Here is a 16,198-nt window from a genome sequence, read left to right on the forward strand (position 1 = left end):
ATTGACCTCTGTATTGGGCATGCTCTGGCTGTGTCTCTCAGGAGAGATCTTTATCTGGTCCCTTTCAGCATGCATTTTTCAGCATCCTCAATCTTATCTAGTTTTGGTGGCTGAAGATATATGGGTCACAGGTGGGGCAGGCTCTGAATGGCCATTCCTTCTATTCCTTGAGTCACTGCTATAAACTTTGCTTCCATATCCCCTCCAATGGATATTCTTCCCATTTTAATAAGTAGTGGGAGCATCTGCATTTTGGTCATCCTTATCCATGAGCTTCCTGTGGTCTGTGGATTGCATCTTGGGTACTTCGAGGTTTTTGGCTAATATCCACTTATCAATGAGTGCATACCAGTGTGTTTTTCTGTGATTGAGTTAGCTTACTCAGGATGATTCCATTTGCCTATGAATTTCATGAAGTCATTGTTTTTGATAGCTGAGTAGTACTCCATTGTGTAAATATATCACATTTTTTAATGCATTCCTCTGTTGAAGGGCATCTGGGTTCTTTCCAGCTTCTGGCTATTCTAAATAAGGCTGCTGTGAACATAGTGGAGCATGTGTCTCTGTTGTATGTTGGAGCATCCTTTCAGTATATGCTCAAGAGTGGTATAGCTGGGTCCTCAGGTAGTGGAATGTCCAATTTTCTGAGGAACCTCCAGACTGATTTCCACAGTGGTTGTACCAGTTTGCAATCCCACCAACAATGGAGTAGTATTCCTCTTTCTCCACATCCTGACCAGCATCTGATGTCTCCTGAGTTTTTTATCTTAGCCATTCTGACTGGTGTGAGGTAGAATCTCAGGATTGTTTTGATTTGCATACTTCTGATGACGAAGGATGTTGAACCTTTCTGTAGGTGCTTTTTGGCCACTCAATAATCCTCAGCTGAGAATGTTTTGTTTAGCTCTGCAACCCATTTTTAATAGGGTTATTTGTCTCTCTTGAGTCTAACTTCTTGAGTTCTTTGTATATTTTGGATACTATCCCTCTCTCAGATGTAGGATTGGTAAAGATCTTTTCCCAAACTATTGGTTGCCATTTTGTCCTAATGAAAGTATCTTTTGCCTTACAGAAGCTTTGCAGTTTTATGAGGTCCCATTTGTCGATTCTTTATCTTAGAGCATAAGCCATTGGTGTTTTGTTCAGGACATTTTTCCCCAGTGCCATGTGTTCGAGACTTTTCCCTACTCTTCCTTCGGTAAGTTTGAGTATATCTGGTTTGATGTGGAGGTCCTTGATCCACTTGGACTTAAGCTTTGTACATGGTGATAAGAATGGATCGATTTGCATTCTTCTACATGCTGACCTCCAATTGAACCAGCACCATTTGTTGAAAATGCTATCTTTCTTCCATTGGATGGTTTTAGCTCCTTTGTCAAAGATCAAGTGACTATAGGTGTGTGGGTTCATTTCTGGGTCTTCAATTCTGTTCCACTGATCTATCTGCCTGTCTCTGTACCAATACCATACAGTTTTTATCACCGTTACTCTGTAATACTGCTTGAAGTCAGGGATGGTGATTCCCCCAGAAGTTCATTTATTATTGAGTATAGTTTTTGCTATCCTGGTTTTTTTGTTGTTAAAATGAATTCGCAAATTCCTCTTTCTATCTCTTTAATTGAGTAGCAATTTTGTTGGGGATTGCATTGAATCTATAGATTGCTTTTGGCAAAATGGCCATCTTTACTATATTAATCCTGCCAATCCATGAGCATGGAAGATCTTTCCATCTTCTGAGATCTTCCTCAATTTCTTTCTTCAGAGACTTGAAGTTCTTATCATACAGATCTTTCACTTGCTTGGTTAAAGTAACACCAAGATATTTTATATTATTTGGGACTATTGTGAAGGTTGTCATTTCCCTAATGTCTTCTCAGCCTGCTTATCCTTTGAGTAGAGGAAGGCTACTGATTTGTTTGTGTTAGTTTTAAACCCTGACACTTCGCTGAAGTTGTTTATCAGGTTAAGTAGTTCTCTGGTGGAACTTTTGGGGTCACTTAAGTACACTATCATATCATCTGCAAATTGTGATATTTTGATTTCTTCCCTTCCAATTTGTATCCCTTTGACCTCCTTTCGCTGTCTGATTGCTCTGGTTAGGACTTTGAGTACTACATTGAATAAGTAGGGAGAGAGGGGACAGCATTGTCTAGTCCCTGATTTTGGTGGGATTGCTTCAAGTTTCTCTCCATTTAGATTGATATTGGTTACTGGTATGCTTTTTACTACATTTACTGCTTTTTACTACATTTAGGCATAGGCTTTGAATTTCTGATCTTACCAAGACTTTTAGCATGAAGGAGTTTAGAATTTTGTCAAATTCTTTCTCAGCATCTAATGAAATAATCATGTGGTTTTTATCTTTGGGTTTGTTTATATAGTTGATTATGTTGATGGATTTCCATATATTGAACCATCCTTGTATCTCTGGATGAAGCCTACTTGATCATGATGGATGATTGTTTTGATGTGTTCTTGGATTCAGTTTGCCAGAATTTTATTGAGTATTTTGCCTCAATATTCGTAAGGGAAATTGGTCTGAAGTTCTCTTTTGTTGGGTCTTTTGTGTGGTTTCAGTATAAGGTAATTGTGGCTTCATAGAAGGAATTTTGGTAGTGCTCTGTCTGTTTCAATTTTGTAGAATAGTTTGGACAGTATTGGCATGAGGTCTTCTATGAAGGTCTGATAGAATTCTGCACTAACCCCATCTGGTCCTGGGCTCCTTTTGGTTAGGAGACTTTTAATAACTGCTTCTATTTCTTTAGGAGTTATGGGATTATTAGTTGGTTTATTTGTTCCTGATTTAACTTTGATACCTGGTATCTGTCTAGAAAATTGTGCATTTCCACCAGATTTTCCAGTTTTGTTGAATATATGCTTTTGTTGTAGGATCTGATATTTTTTTTTAATTTCTTCAGATTCTGTTTTATGTCTCCCTTTTCATTTCTGATTTTGTTAATTTGGATACACTCTCTGTGCCCTCTGGTCAGTCTGGCTAAGGGTTTATCTATCTTTTTTATTTTCTGAAAGAAGCAGCTCCTGGTTTTGTTGATTCTTTGTATGGTCCTTTTCATTTCTACTTGGTTGATTTCAGCCCTCAGTTTGATTATTTCCTGCCTTCTCCTGCTCTGAGGTTTATTTGTTTCCTTTTGTTCTAGAGCTTTTAGATGTGCTGTCAAGCTGCTGTTCTCTCCTGTTTCTTTTTGCAGGCACTCAGAGCTATGAGTTTTCCTCTTAGCACCGCTTTCATTGTGTCCCTTAAGTTTTGGAATGTTGTATCTTCATTTTCATTAAATTCTAAGAAGTCTTTAATTTCCTTCTTTATTTCTTCCTTGACCAAGTTGTCATTGAGTAGAGCATTATTCAACTTCCATGTACATGTGGGCTTTCTGTCATTATTGTTGTTATTGAAGACCAGTCTAAGTGTGTGGTGATCTGATAGGATGCATATGATTATTTCTATCTTCCTGTATTTGTTGAGGCCTGTTTTGTGTCCGATTACATGGTCAGTTTTGGAGAGGGTACCATGAGGTGCTGAGCAGAAGGTATATTCTTTTGATTTAGGATAGAATGTTCTATAAATATCTGTTAAATTTATTTGGTTCATAACTTCTGTTAGTTTCTATATGTCTCTGTTTAATTTCTGTTTCCATGATCTGTCCATTGATGAGAGTGGGGTGTCAAAATCTCCTACTATTATCGTGTGAGGTGCAATGTGTGTTTTGAGCTTTAGTAAGGTTTCTTTTATGAATGTGGGTGTCCTTACATTTGGAGCATAGATATTTAGGATTGAGAGTTCATCTTGGTGGATTTTTACTTTGATGAATATGAAGTGTCCTTCCATGTCTTTTTTAATGTCTTTTGGTTGAAAGTCAATTTTGTTTGATATTAGAATGGAAACTCCAGCTTGTTTCTTCAGGCCATTTGCTTGAAAAGGTGTTTTCCAGCCATTTACTCTGAGGTAGTGTCTATCTTTGTCTCTGAGGTGTGTTTCCTGCATGCAGCAAAATGCTGGGTCCTCTTTATGTATCCAATCTGTTAGTCTATGTCTTTTTATTGTGTAATTGAGCCCGTTGATGTTGAGAGATATTAAAGAATATTGATTGTCGCTTCCTGTTACTTTCATTGTTAGAGATGTAATTATGTTTGTTTGTCTCTCTTTCAGTTTCATTGCAGGAAATTATATTCTTTCTTTCTGTATGGTGTAGTTTCTCACCTTGTGTTGGAGTTTTCCATCTTTTATTCTTTATAGGTCTGGATTTGAAGAAAGATATTGTGTAAATTTGATTTTGTCATGGAATATCTTGGTTTCTCCATCTATGTTAATTGAGAGTTTTGCTGGATAAATAACTTGGGCTGTCATTTGTGTTCTCTTAGGATCTGTGTGACATCTGTCCAGGACCTTTTGGCTTTCATAGTCTCTGGTGAGAAGTCTGGTGTAATTCTTATAGGTCTGCCTTTATTTGTCACTTGACCTTTTTCCTCTTAGTGCTTTTAAAATTCTTTCTTTGTTTTGTGCATTTGGTGTTTTAGCTATTATGTGGTAGGATAAATTTTTCTTCTGGTCCAAACTATTTGGACTTCTGTAGATTTCTTGTATGTTTATGGGCATCTCTTTCTTTAGGTTAGGGAAGTTTTCTTCTATAATTTTGTTGAATATATTTACTGGCTCTTTAAGTTGGGAGTCTTCACTTTATACCTATTATCCTTATGTTTGTTCTTCTCATTGTGTCCTGGATTTCCTGGATGTTTTGGGATAAGAGATTTTTGCCTTTACCTTATCTTTGACAGTTGTGTGTATGTTTTCTATGGTATCTTCTGTACCTGAGATAGCTCTTGTATTCTGTTGGTGATGCTTTTATCTACAGCTCCTTGTCTCTTCCTTAGGTTTTCTATATCCAAGGTTGTCTCCCTTTGTACTTTCTTTATTGTTTCTATTTCCATTTTCAATTCCTTCACGTGTTTGGCTGTGTTTTCCTGTAATTCTTTCAGGGATTTTTACGTTTCCTCTTTAAGGGCTTCTACTTGTTTACTTGTGTTTTCCTGCATTTCTTTAAGGGAGTTCTTTATGTCTCTTAAAGTCCTCCATCATTATTAAAAATGTGATTTTAAATCTAAATCTTGCTTTTCTGGTGTGTTTGGATATCCAGTATTTTCTTTGGAGGGAGAACTGGGCTCTGTTGATGCCAAGTACTCTTGGTATTTTTTGCTTAGGTTCCTGTGCTTGCCTCTACACATTGGTTTGTCTCTGGTGTTTGCTTATCTTGCTGCTTCTGAGAGTGACTTGACACTGCTGTAGGCTTCTGTGTCAGCACTCCTGTTGAACTGTTTTCCTGTTTTCTTTCAGCCTTTTCTGAGAATAGGTGCTCTGATTTCAGGTGTTTTGGTGCTCCTGGAGACTTTCAGCTTTAGGCAGGGACCAGTATCAAAGGGTCCTGCCCCTGATTGCTCCTAGGTCCTTGGACCCAGGGGGCACAGTTGGCACTATGCAATTCCCTCTTGAGTCTGGACTGTGGGTAGAAGGTACTCTCCTCTGACTTCTCAGGAATGTCCACATTTCTGAGGGTCCAGCTCTCTCCCTCAGGGGATTTGGGTGCAGGGAACTGTTTGGCCGGTTCAGTTCAGTTCTGTGCACAGACCAGAACCTCGGGTACTGGCAGCTGTCTGTTCCTATATCCCTGTGTCCAGAGGCACTGTGCAGTTTCCCCTTGGACCGGGGATGTGAGCAGAGGTGTTCAGAGGTGGCAGTTTGTCCTGTGGTCTCAGGATGTCTGTACTCCTGGATGTTGAGCTCTCTTTCCCATGGGATTTGGGTGCAGGGAACTGTGGGATGGTATCAGTTCACAAACTTACTTTCAAAGTACACGATTCATTTTTACTTATAGCTTAATAGTATTCCACGGTCTGTGCATATGACATTACTCATTTGTCAGATCAAGGAAATTTAGATCATTCCTATTTCCTGTGTATCATAAACAGAGCAACCAACATGGTGAAGCTAGTTTTTGTGGGGTAGGATGTCCTTTGGGCACATTTCAAGGAGTGGTGTAGCTGACTTTTAAGGTACATTAACGTTTAGCTGTTCATTTGTTCTCCATACTGATTTCCAATGAATGGGGGTTCCTTTTCCTCCAGTCCTTGCCAGCATTTGTTGTCAGTTACTTTATTGATCTTAGAGCCTTTCTAGCTATGGTGAGACAGAATCTTGGCATTGTTTTGATTTCCCGAATAGCTAAGAATGATGAACATGTTTTGAGATACTTTTGTTTTTTAGCTACTTTACTTTCTTCTACTAAGAATTCTTTTTAAACCCCTATCTCATTTTTATTGTGTCCTTTGTTTCCTTGAATATTTGTTTTTTGAATTCTGTGTATATTTTGGAAAATAATCCCCAGTTAGATGTGTAGATGCCAAAAATTCTCTCCCACCCTGTGGGGTTGTGCTTAGCTCAGTTAGTTGTTTCCTGAGTTGCTGGAAACTGCCTGTCAGTCAACATGGGAACCATGACTGGGGGAGTGGGGATGATTATAGGAAAGTCAGAAAGGAGATGCAAGAAATGGATTATGGGAGGGCTGATGGTCAATACTATGCTAGCTGCGAATGTATTTTCTCAGTGTCTTTCAAAGGCAAACAACAGAAACATGACCGATTCCAGGAAGCTAAACGATGACCACAAATGATTACATGGCAAGTTTATGGTGCACAGTGTCGAAATTTGACTAAAGCCATTTTGTGCAGGCTTGGGCAGTCTTTCCAGGATGTATTCGTAAGCACAGGGACTTGGCAGGATATAATGCACTTCTCAGCTAAAAACAAAGACAGGTGTTGACAGACTCATTCATGATTAACCGTAAGCAAGAAGTCAGCCAAAGTTAACTCCTCTGATGGCTCCTTGCTCCCCATACTTACCTGTATCTATGTATTCTATGTATTTAGTTCTATGAAATCCCATTTGTTCATTGTTGGCCTTAACTTCTGGGCATATGGAGTACTGTTTAAAAAGTCCTTTCCTGCACCTGTGTCTTGTCAGGTACCATTTATATTTTCTCTTAGCAGTTTAGTGTTTCAGGTTTCAAACTGAGGGTTTTGATCCACCTGGATCTAACTTTGTGCAGGACTGTAGATGCAGGTCTAGTTTCATTCTTCTGCATGTGGTCATGCAGTTTTCCAAGCATCATTTATTAAAGGTGTTATCTTTTCTCAAGTGTATGTTTTTTTTTGCCTCTGTCAAATATCAGATTGAAACAACCCTAAATTTCCAGGATAAAAGCAACATGATCATGGTATATGACCTTATGAGATTTGCTTGTATTTGTTTTCCATGACTGTCATTCGTGGGGTCTCCACTGCAACTGAGGCTGTACTTCCCACCAATGGCCTCTCCTGGCCTTTCACAGTGCTAAGCCCCAGCTGCTTTTCATCCCCTGCATGTCTTCAAAATCAGTACCATGTGGGAGACTCAGCCATTATCAAGTCCAGCTGTTAGTTTGAAATGTACTCCTAATCTTTTCCACCACAGTTTCCGTGTGCTAACCCTGAAGAAATACTCTCCTGAGATAGTACCTCAATGATGCTGGTCTCCATCACAGCTGATTTCTTAGTTCCAGCTAAGCTGCATGAATTGTCCCAGGAAAGTAAAGAGTGCATGTACCATAGTATACTTTGAGCTCTGTATGCACAAAACAGAAAAAAACTTGTAGGGTTCTTTGAATGAAAATGGCACATACTTGAATACTTGATCTCCATTGGTGAACTGTTTGGGGAGGATTAAGAGGTGTGGCTTGGTTTGAGATTGGAGGCAACCTTGAGGCATCAAAAGACTCCCACAATCCTCAGTGCCCCCCTTCCTCCTTCCCTATCTGCTGCTTTTCTTCATCCAGCGCTGAAGAATGAGCTGTGATTAACAAGAGACCAGCACTACTGACATGAACCTGTTACTTTACTGGGACAGTTAGTGTTTGTTACTTGGGACTGAAAAATCAGCTGGGATTAAAAAGGGGCTGGCAACATTGAGGTTCGGTCTTCTGTGAGTATTTCCACAGCACCTAGAGCTGTGTGGAGTGTTGTGGAGGGGGCTAAGGCCACCTTGCAAGCTAGTTGCTGTCCTTGGTAGCGTATGAGTCTCTCCATGGTATTGATTTTGGAGGCATGAAGAGCTAATGGAGAGGAGCTAAAACTTGGCACTTCAAGGGGCCTGGAGAGGTCACTTGAAAGTGCTGCCTCATTGGCAATGCAGACCTGGAGAGTGACAGTGTCATGGAAAGTGGACACATGCAAATATCAAGACAACCCACCACGACCAACTTGCTTTTTTCCTGGAAATGCAAGTTTGTTTCAGTTCCTTTGGAGCTGTCTACCTGGGATTTGAGTAGCTGGATCATTTAGGTAGTTATAGTTTTAGGTTTTTAAAAAAGAAGGTACAGAGTGGTTTTTCACAGTGGCTGCTCCAATTTACTTTGGCACCAGTTAAGTATCAGTGTTGCCATTATCCATGATCCTTTTTAACAGCTTTGCTTTGCACATTCTGAGACTAGCCTGCAGACTGCTGTGGGAACCCCGTGACTTTGCATTATGCCGGCACCACCAGAAAATCATTTGACAGGCAGCAGATCTAAATCAAGGAAATAGAGGCACTACATTTGTTTATATGTGTAATGCATTTATGTGCGGTGCAGTCCAATTGAATCTCAAAACATGGAGGATTGTCTGTAACAATATAGATGGGATTATTATTTCAGACCTGGAAAGGGAAGTCATAGAGAGATTCCAAAGAATTTGATCTCACCAAAGTTGAAAATAATACAGGTGTTTCCAATGGGTCAGTGGTCTGAGGAAGATAGGCACAGGAAGAATTGAGCAGTGTATGCACAATGAAGTTAGGTAGGAGCGTGACGCTTAGAGTACTCTTGCACAGAATCATGACTGAATGTAAAAGTGCTGTAGTGTGTATTTTAGAAGCCTGGGAAGACAAGCTTTTGAGCATTTTAAATGTAAAAGTATTTTTCAAGAACATATTTAAACTTATTTTACATGCAAAGTAAACACATAGCACTATCTAACAAAGTATATATGTAAAATTTTCTAATGTTATATGATCATACATTAATATGTAAATATCTCATTTTTATAAGTTTATCATAAAAATAAAAATATTAGTATCTTCAGATCATTGTGGAACTTTATACACTGAGAGAACAAAAACAGGTGAGTTGAAATGTAGAAAATTTTAAAATAGGAGAAAAAATAAAGTGTAGTGTCATGTATTGATAACACTAAACCTTTGAAGAGCAATGCAGTGGGTTCATGAGTTCAAACTCTGCCTTAGGAACATAGCAGATGCCTGAATACCTGACAGAGAGAGGGAGAAAAAGAACAAAGTATTAGAATTACATTTAGTGTATATAAAGGTTAGGTTCACATTTAGTGTAAATATATTCTAAGTGCTATTTTTGCTGCTCGAAATGTGTAAAACCCTTGCACTTAAATTTCATCTCTGAGTTCTTCCTTTATTCTCCCCTTGGGTGCTCAAATTCCTGTCCCTTACTGCACTTGTCCATGCTCCACACTTGGGATTTCTAGTGCACACTCAGAAACCTCAGCCCAGCACCGCTGCATTGGTGTGCATCTTCCCTGCACCTTGCTTTCAGGATGGTGTATACTAAGTGTTGAGAAGCCTTCTTACCGTGCCATTCCCCTGTGAGGATGTATGTAATACCTGGCATAGAATGTAAGCATGCCACAATAGATGTGTTTATTTGTGGGTACCTAATTTTACATTTTGTATTTATAAAACTATATCCGTGTAAGTTTGTTAGCCTTTCTATTATTCTCTTTTCTTTAAAGTAGAGATGATTTTGAAGAATGTAATTAACATTATGTAACAATTTCAGAAACATTTCTAGCTCTCTCTTTACCTTGGGCAAACAGTGGCTGCGAGTTTGTTGACTTCAGTATTTACATCATTACTTGTCCTGTTTTATTAATTTATACTATTCATTTATTTTTATTTCAGGATCTTCTGTCATTCACAGATGTGGCCATTGATTTTTCTGCAGATGAATGTGAATGTCTGGAGCCTGCTCAGTGGAATTTGTATAAGGAAGTGATGCTGGAGAATTACAGCAACCTTGTGTTCCTGGGTGAGGATCACTTCCATGGTGAACTCTTATGTCACTGTCAACATGTGATTGCCTCTGTGCCTTTGAATAACATCTCATGGGAGCTTGTGCTTTTGGTTAGCTCTCTCTCTCTCCATCCCTCCCTCCCTCCCTCCATCATCCCTTCCTCCCTCCTTCCTTCCTACCTTCCTTCTTTCTCCCCATTACCTTTGATTTTGCAAGACGGGTTATCTCTGAGTGCTACTGGCTTTCCTGGGCTTGTTGATTAGTTTCATATGACCTTTTAAAAAGGAAAGTCTTGTTCATATAGCCAAGAAACTCGCTTCTTTTTTGTGTTTTTAACAGATTTGCTTTCAAGTAATCATCTGCAGTGGCAATGTTAGAAGCTCAGTGGCATGAGGCACAGAGTACACATGTTAAATAAAGTATCTCATGCATGAGCTTTAATATTTTCCTTGTAATGAGGCTCAGGATCAGCAGGTTGTAAGTTACTCCTAAGCATTCTGTCTTTCCGGAAACGTTTGGACATAAAATTTCCCACAGTCTTTTATCATCTCTACACTTTTTTTCTATTCACAGAACTAGGTTCAGATATTAATTTCCTGGAGGGAAAAATACAAGCATCTTGTTCCTTTTCCAAATAGGTCTTGCTTTTTCTAAGCCATACCTGGTCACATTTCTGGAGCAAAGTTCAGATCCATGGAACGTGAAGAGAAAAGCATCAGCGGCCATCCATCTAGGTGTGTAGGAATAAGTGAGCAGAGCTCACAAGTTACAAGTGAATTTGTAAAATATGTATTGAGAAGTTATATCTTGGTGGAAATCTCTTAGTGTCAAGTGGTTTTCCTGCATGATGTTTACTATAATCTTCCTCTTTTCCTCAAAAAAGCTATGCATTTACAGTGGCTGCAAAAGTCCATTATTTAACTTGTTTTCCTGTATCTGTGTGCATCATGTTCCTGTCTGCGTACATATTTGCATGTGTATGTTTGCCTGTGTATGGGTGTATGTGTGCACACACACTCACATGTACATATGTGCCTGTGGAGGACCAAAATTGATGTTAAGAATCCTCTTTCATGGCTCTTCTACCTTATTCAGTGAGGCAGGGTCTCTCAGTTGAACTCAGAGCTAGCCTTCATAGCCTTTGCTCTAGGGATTTCCATGTCTTCACCTTCCAAGCCTAGAATGACAAGCTGGCCACATTGCCCACTCTGAATTTACAAAGGTTCTGGATCTGCAAACTCCAGTCTTCATACTTGTATGGCAGCCATGTTGACTGCTAAGACTCCAATCTTCCCTTGTGTGGCAGGTGTGTTCACTGCTGAGACTCCAGTCTTCATATTTGTGTGGCAGGCATGTTGTCTGCTGAAACTCCAGTCTTTATACTTGTATGGCAGCCATGTTGACTGCTGAGACTCCAGTCTTCCCTTGTATGGCAGCCATGTTGATTGTTGAGACTCCAGTCTTCATACTTGTGTGGCAGGTGTGTTGACTGCTGAGCCATCTCCATGGTCCCAGTCCTTTCATTTTTCCTGGAAGCATCTAAATTACAACATACTTTCTATGACTCAGAAAATAGGAACACAATTCTAACAGACTAGTAACACATTAACACCACAGATGAACATCCCTAACTTCATTTACATGCCCATTAGCTAAACTAGTGTCATAAGGCTGTGTGTGTGTGTATACATGTGAGTACACATGTGTGTGCACCTGACACTGCTCATTTTGAGGTCAGATGACAAAACACCAGGGTTGATTTTCTACTTCCAGTCTGTGAGTTGTGGGGATGAAGAAGAGATGTTCAGGCTTGGAGTCAGTGAGCCTTACCTTCTGAACCATCTTACTGGCCCTATGAGGGTTGGTTTATTTTATTTTTTTGCCACTTACTCAATGATAGCATTTTAAAATGTTGGGTGTTTATAAGTCATAGCTGAAAATTACACATCTAGATAAATTTTGCTTAGTAGAGCTTTGATAGTCTTTCAACAATTTCTGGCTCCCAAATGTATTCTCTTTTTCTTATTTGCAACTCTATTTTCTATGTTTCAGTTTTTAGGTTGAGAGTTCTTTACATTATATGATAATATGCTTAGCTTTACCTAATATATTTTTTAGATTACAGTATTAATTATTATACTCTTTATGGACAATATAACACATTAAGATACCTATACCATAAGTCTATTGCCAAGTGTTGTTATCACTTTCTTATAAAAATATTATTCCTGATTTCAAGCCATATGTATTTTCTTTCTTCATTGGTTAATAGTTGTTGTAACCTTCTAAATGAGTGCTCCTAGAAATTGTGCAACTTTTGTGTTTACTGACAGACATGTTTCCTCAGCAAAGCCTTAAGCTGCTTCTAGATTAACTAGAAATTTTTGCATTATTTGATTTTTAAGGTGATTATATTATTTTTGGTAAGACATAGCACTATATTCATATTAAGAATGAGCAGAGTAATATAAAGTGTAATGGTATCTTTTACTGATACTTCAATACTTTTTTAACAGGATTGAAACCCCATAAATGTAAAGAGTGTGGGAAAGCCTTTGATAGAAACTCAGTCCTTATTCAACATCAAAGAATTCATACTGGAGAAAGACCCTACAAATGTGATGAATGTGGCAAATCTTTTAACTATTCTTCCAGCCTTAAACAGCACCAAAGGATTCATACTGGGGAGAAACCCTACAGATGTGATGTGTGTGGCAAAGCTTTTAACTGTTCTTCATATCTGGGTAAGCATCAAAGAATCCATACTGGAGAGAAACGCTACAGATGTGAAGAATGTGGCAAAGCTTTTACTAATTGTTCAGGGCTTATTGTTCACCGAAGAGTTCATACTGGAGAGAAACCCTACAAATGTGAAGAGTGTGGTAAGGCCTTTAGTGTTCGTACAACGCTCTCCAAACACCAGAGAATTCATACTGGAGAGAAACCTTACAAATGTGATGAATGTGGAAAGACTTTCAATGTACACTCCACACTTTCTAAACACCAGAGAATTCACACTGGAGAGAAACCCTACAAATGTGAAGAATGTGGCATGGCCTTTAATGTTCGCTGCATTCTTTCTAAGCACCAGCGAACCCATACTGGAGAAAAACCCTACAAATGTAAAGAATGTGGCAAAGCCTTTAACTGTTCTTCCAGCCTTCACCAACACCAACAAATTCATAGGGGAGAGAAACTCTATAAATGTGATGACTGTGGGCAGGCCTTTAGCTGTTCCTCATATCTGTATAAGCATCGTCGAATCCATACTGGCATGAAACCCTACAAATGCAAAGAATGTGGCAAGGCCTTTTACTGTTCTGTAAACCTTATTTACCACCAGAGAGTTCATACTGGAGAGAAACCATATAAATGTAATGAGTGTGGGAAAGCCTTTAGCATTTGCTCAACGTTTATGAAACACCAGCGAATACATAGTGGAGAAAAGCCCTACAAATGCAAAGAATGTGAGAAAGCCTTTAATAATTGTTATAATCTAATTCAACACCAAAGAATTCATACTGGAGAGAAACCCTACAAATGTAAAGACTGTGGCAAAGCCTTTAATTATACTTCAAGTCTTGCTCAACACGAAAGAATTCACACTGGAGAAAAACCTTACAAATGTGAAGAATGTGGCAAGGCTTTCAATTCTTCTTCAAATCTTAAACACCATTGGAGACTCCATACTGGTGAGAAGCCCTACAAATGTGAACAATGTGGGAAAGCCTTTAAAAATTGTTCAGGCTTTACTCGACACTATAGAATTCATACTAGAGAAAACCCAGATTAGCACAACCACTGTGGCAAAGCCTCCTGTAATCATTTACTGATAATTCGACACTAAAGAATTCATATAAAAGAGGAACCTTATAAATGAAAGGAACAAGGGAAGACCTTTAAAAACAGCTCAGCCCTTGCTCAATATCCTCATTACACAATGGAGAGATCTTGTAATGTGAAAAAAATGGATGCAATGAGCAATTTATACTCATGTAACATCAAATTTTTCATTTTTGAAAAACCCTACAAATGCAAGTAATAGGTGAAATGCTCATTTGCTGTGAGTGAATTATAATCAGACTGTGTACATGCAGAATGACTTGGGAAGGAACACTGTCATATATATAAAACTGAGAAAACCAAACTTTTACAGTAAAATGCAATGTGTAGGTGATGTTGCAAGACTTTACCCATCACATAGATCTTAAGAGATATTCAGGAATGATCATAAGAGACAAATTCTAGGAGCTGTATAGAATTTAGCAAAGCAACAAATACTGCTTATAATTAGTAGGGAAATGTTTGATATAATATAACTCATTACACTCTTTAAGATCATGCAGATAAGTTTGTGAGGACATCAATGTGTTATAAATCCAAATTGTAAGCTCAATTTTGAAGAGTGAAAAGATCACAACAACTAGTGATTTTATCAGAAGATCAAGACTGAGTCCTGAGGTTTCAGAGTCTGTTTTTCCCCCCAAAGACCACAGATACATTATTGGAATATGAAGTTTAGTAACTTTTGTAAATAAAAATAAGCTGTTCTTAATGTATTGTCAGTGTCATGTTTAGTATTGCATTCTTTTTTTTTTACTAAATTTTACATAGTTTTTATTTTATTTTATTTTATTTTATTTTACTGAGATAGAAAAACTACCTTAGTGAGGCATGAAGGCTAATATTGGCTGTCCATCTGACACACCTAGGAAGGGGGCACCTCAGTTGCATAATTGTCTACCAGATTGACCTGTGAGTGTGACTGTTACATTTTCTTGAATGCAGTTGATATAGAAGGGTCCAGTCCACTGTGGGGAACAGCATCCCTAGGCTGTGGACCTGGGCTGTATAAGAAAGATACCTGAAAACGAGACCAGGAATGAACCAGCAAGTAGCATTCCTCCAGGATCTTTTCTCAGGTTTCTGCCTTAAGTACCTGCCTTGGATTCCTTCAGTAGTGGACTATAATGTATAAGACAAAATAGACCCTTTCTTCCCCAAGTAGTTTTTGGGTCATGGGATTTATCAAAGCAAAGAAAGAAATCAGAACATAAAGGACCTAGGTAACATTTTAATTGTACACTACCAGGGATATATGGGATGTTTAGTCTGTTCCCAATGTTGCTGTGCTATGCCTAATTTATAACATCTTTTATGTTATATCATTATTTATCCACTTATAATTACTTTTATATCATGTATTTTATAGAAATAAAGTGATGCCCTTTTGACTCTTGTATTTTACATCGAATTCTAACAAAAATTTACTGTAGAACTTCTTCAGCCTTACAGTGCACATTTCTGGTAGTCATTCACATTGGCTGAAATACTCAATTATAACATGATGAATGTTAGTTAGCTCTGAGAGAACTCTTGAATGTATTTTCAGAAGAAAGTTGAGAACTGCTGAAGTAGAAGGTAATTCTGATATAATTGACTCCTTGTTATCCAATGGTCAACCATACATCCTGAAACACACACACACACACACACACACACCTGATCTTCATAGAACTTTGATAAATGATTGCTTTTCAATTTTGATGCTAATTCTAATATTATTGTATTCATTTATCACATAATACATTATTTATTAAAGTACATGAAGTTTTTTTTACCATTTATATGCTTTGTAATATTATTTAATGATTTTCAGAAATGATTTTCATATTTTAGTGCCATAGTGAACATTGTAAGACACATTCATTTATTATTTCATCCCATATAAAACTTCCTCCTTTTTATTTGGTAACATGCATCATAATGTTTGATGTTTATAAGATGCTATGTAGAGGTGAATGCTTGGAAAGCCTTATACATATTATTATTAGAAACAACAGAAACAAAATAATCTTGCATAGCAGGTAGAAAAACTCAATGAGATTCTTGCTTATTTGGGAAAGTATGTGATGAAAAACTGGTGTAAGCTCTGCATATGAAGATGACTGTGCTGTCATTCCAAAGAAAACACCAAGCTTAGGAAGGGACTTCATTTCCTACTTATCATGATATTTTTGGCTATTCATCCTAACCTCTAGCTGCATGTGTAGCAGCCATTGTCCATTAGAACC

General features: G+C 38.1%; 1 protein-coding gene across 1 annotated transcript in view; it reads left to right on the forward strand.

Moving 5' to 3' along the window:
• Positions 1 to 1,151: 1,151 nt before the first annotated feature.
• LOC116892895 (zinc finger protein 728-like) overlaps positions 1,152 to 16,198 on the forward strand; it is a 68,854-nt gene continuing 53,807 nt past the window's right edge. Inside the window, exons 1-4 of the mRNA XM_032894807.1 lie at positions 1,152 to 1,198; positions 10,013 to 10,139; positions 10,763 to 10,858; positions 12,641 to 13,884. Coding sequence (XP_032750698.1) covers positions 1,166 to 1,198; positions 10,013 to 10,139; positions 10,763 to 10,858; positions 12,641 to 13,884 — 1,500 coding nt within the window. The 5' untranslated portion in view covers positions 1,152 to 1,165. The remainder of the gene's footprint in view (positions 1,199 to 10,012; positions 10,140 to 10,762; positions 10,859 to 12,640; positions 13,885 to 16,198) is intronic.

The sequence above is a fragment of the Rattus rattus genome, chromosome 2 (assembly GCF_011064425.1).
Source record: "Rattus rattus isolate New Zealand chromosome 2, Rrattus_CSIRO_v1, whole genome shotgun sequence".
NCBI lineage: Eukaryota > Metazoa > Chordata > Mammalia > Rodentia > Muridae > Rattus > Rattus rattus.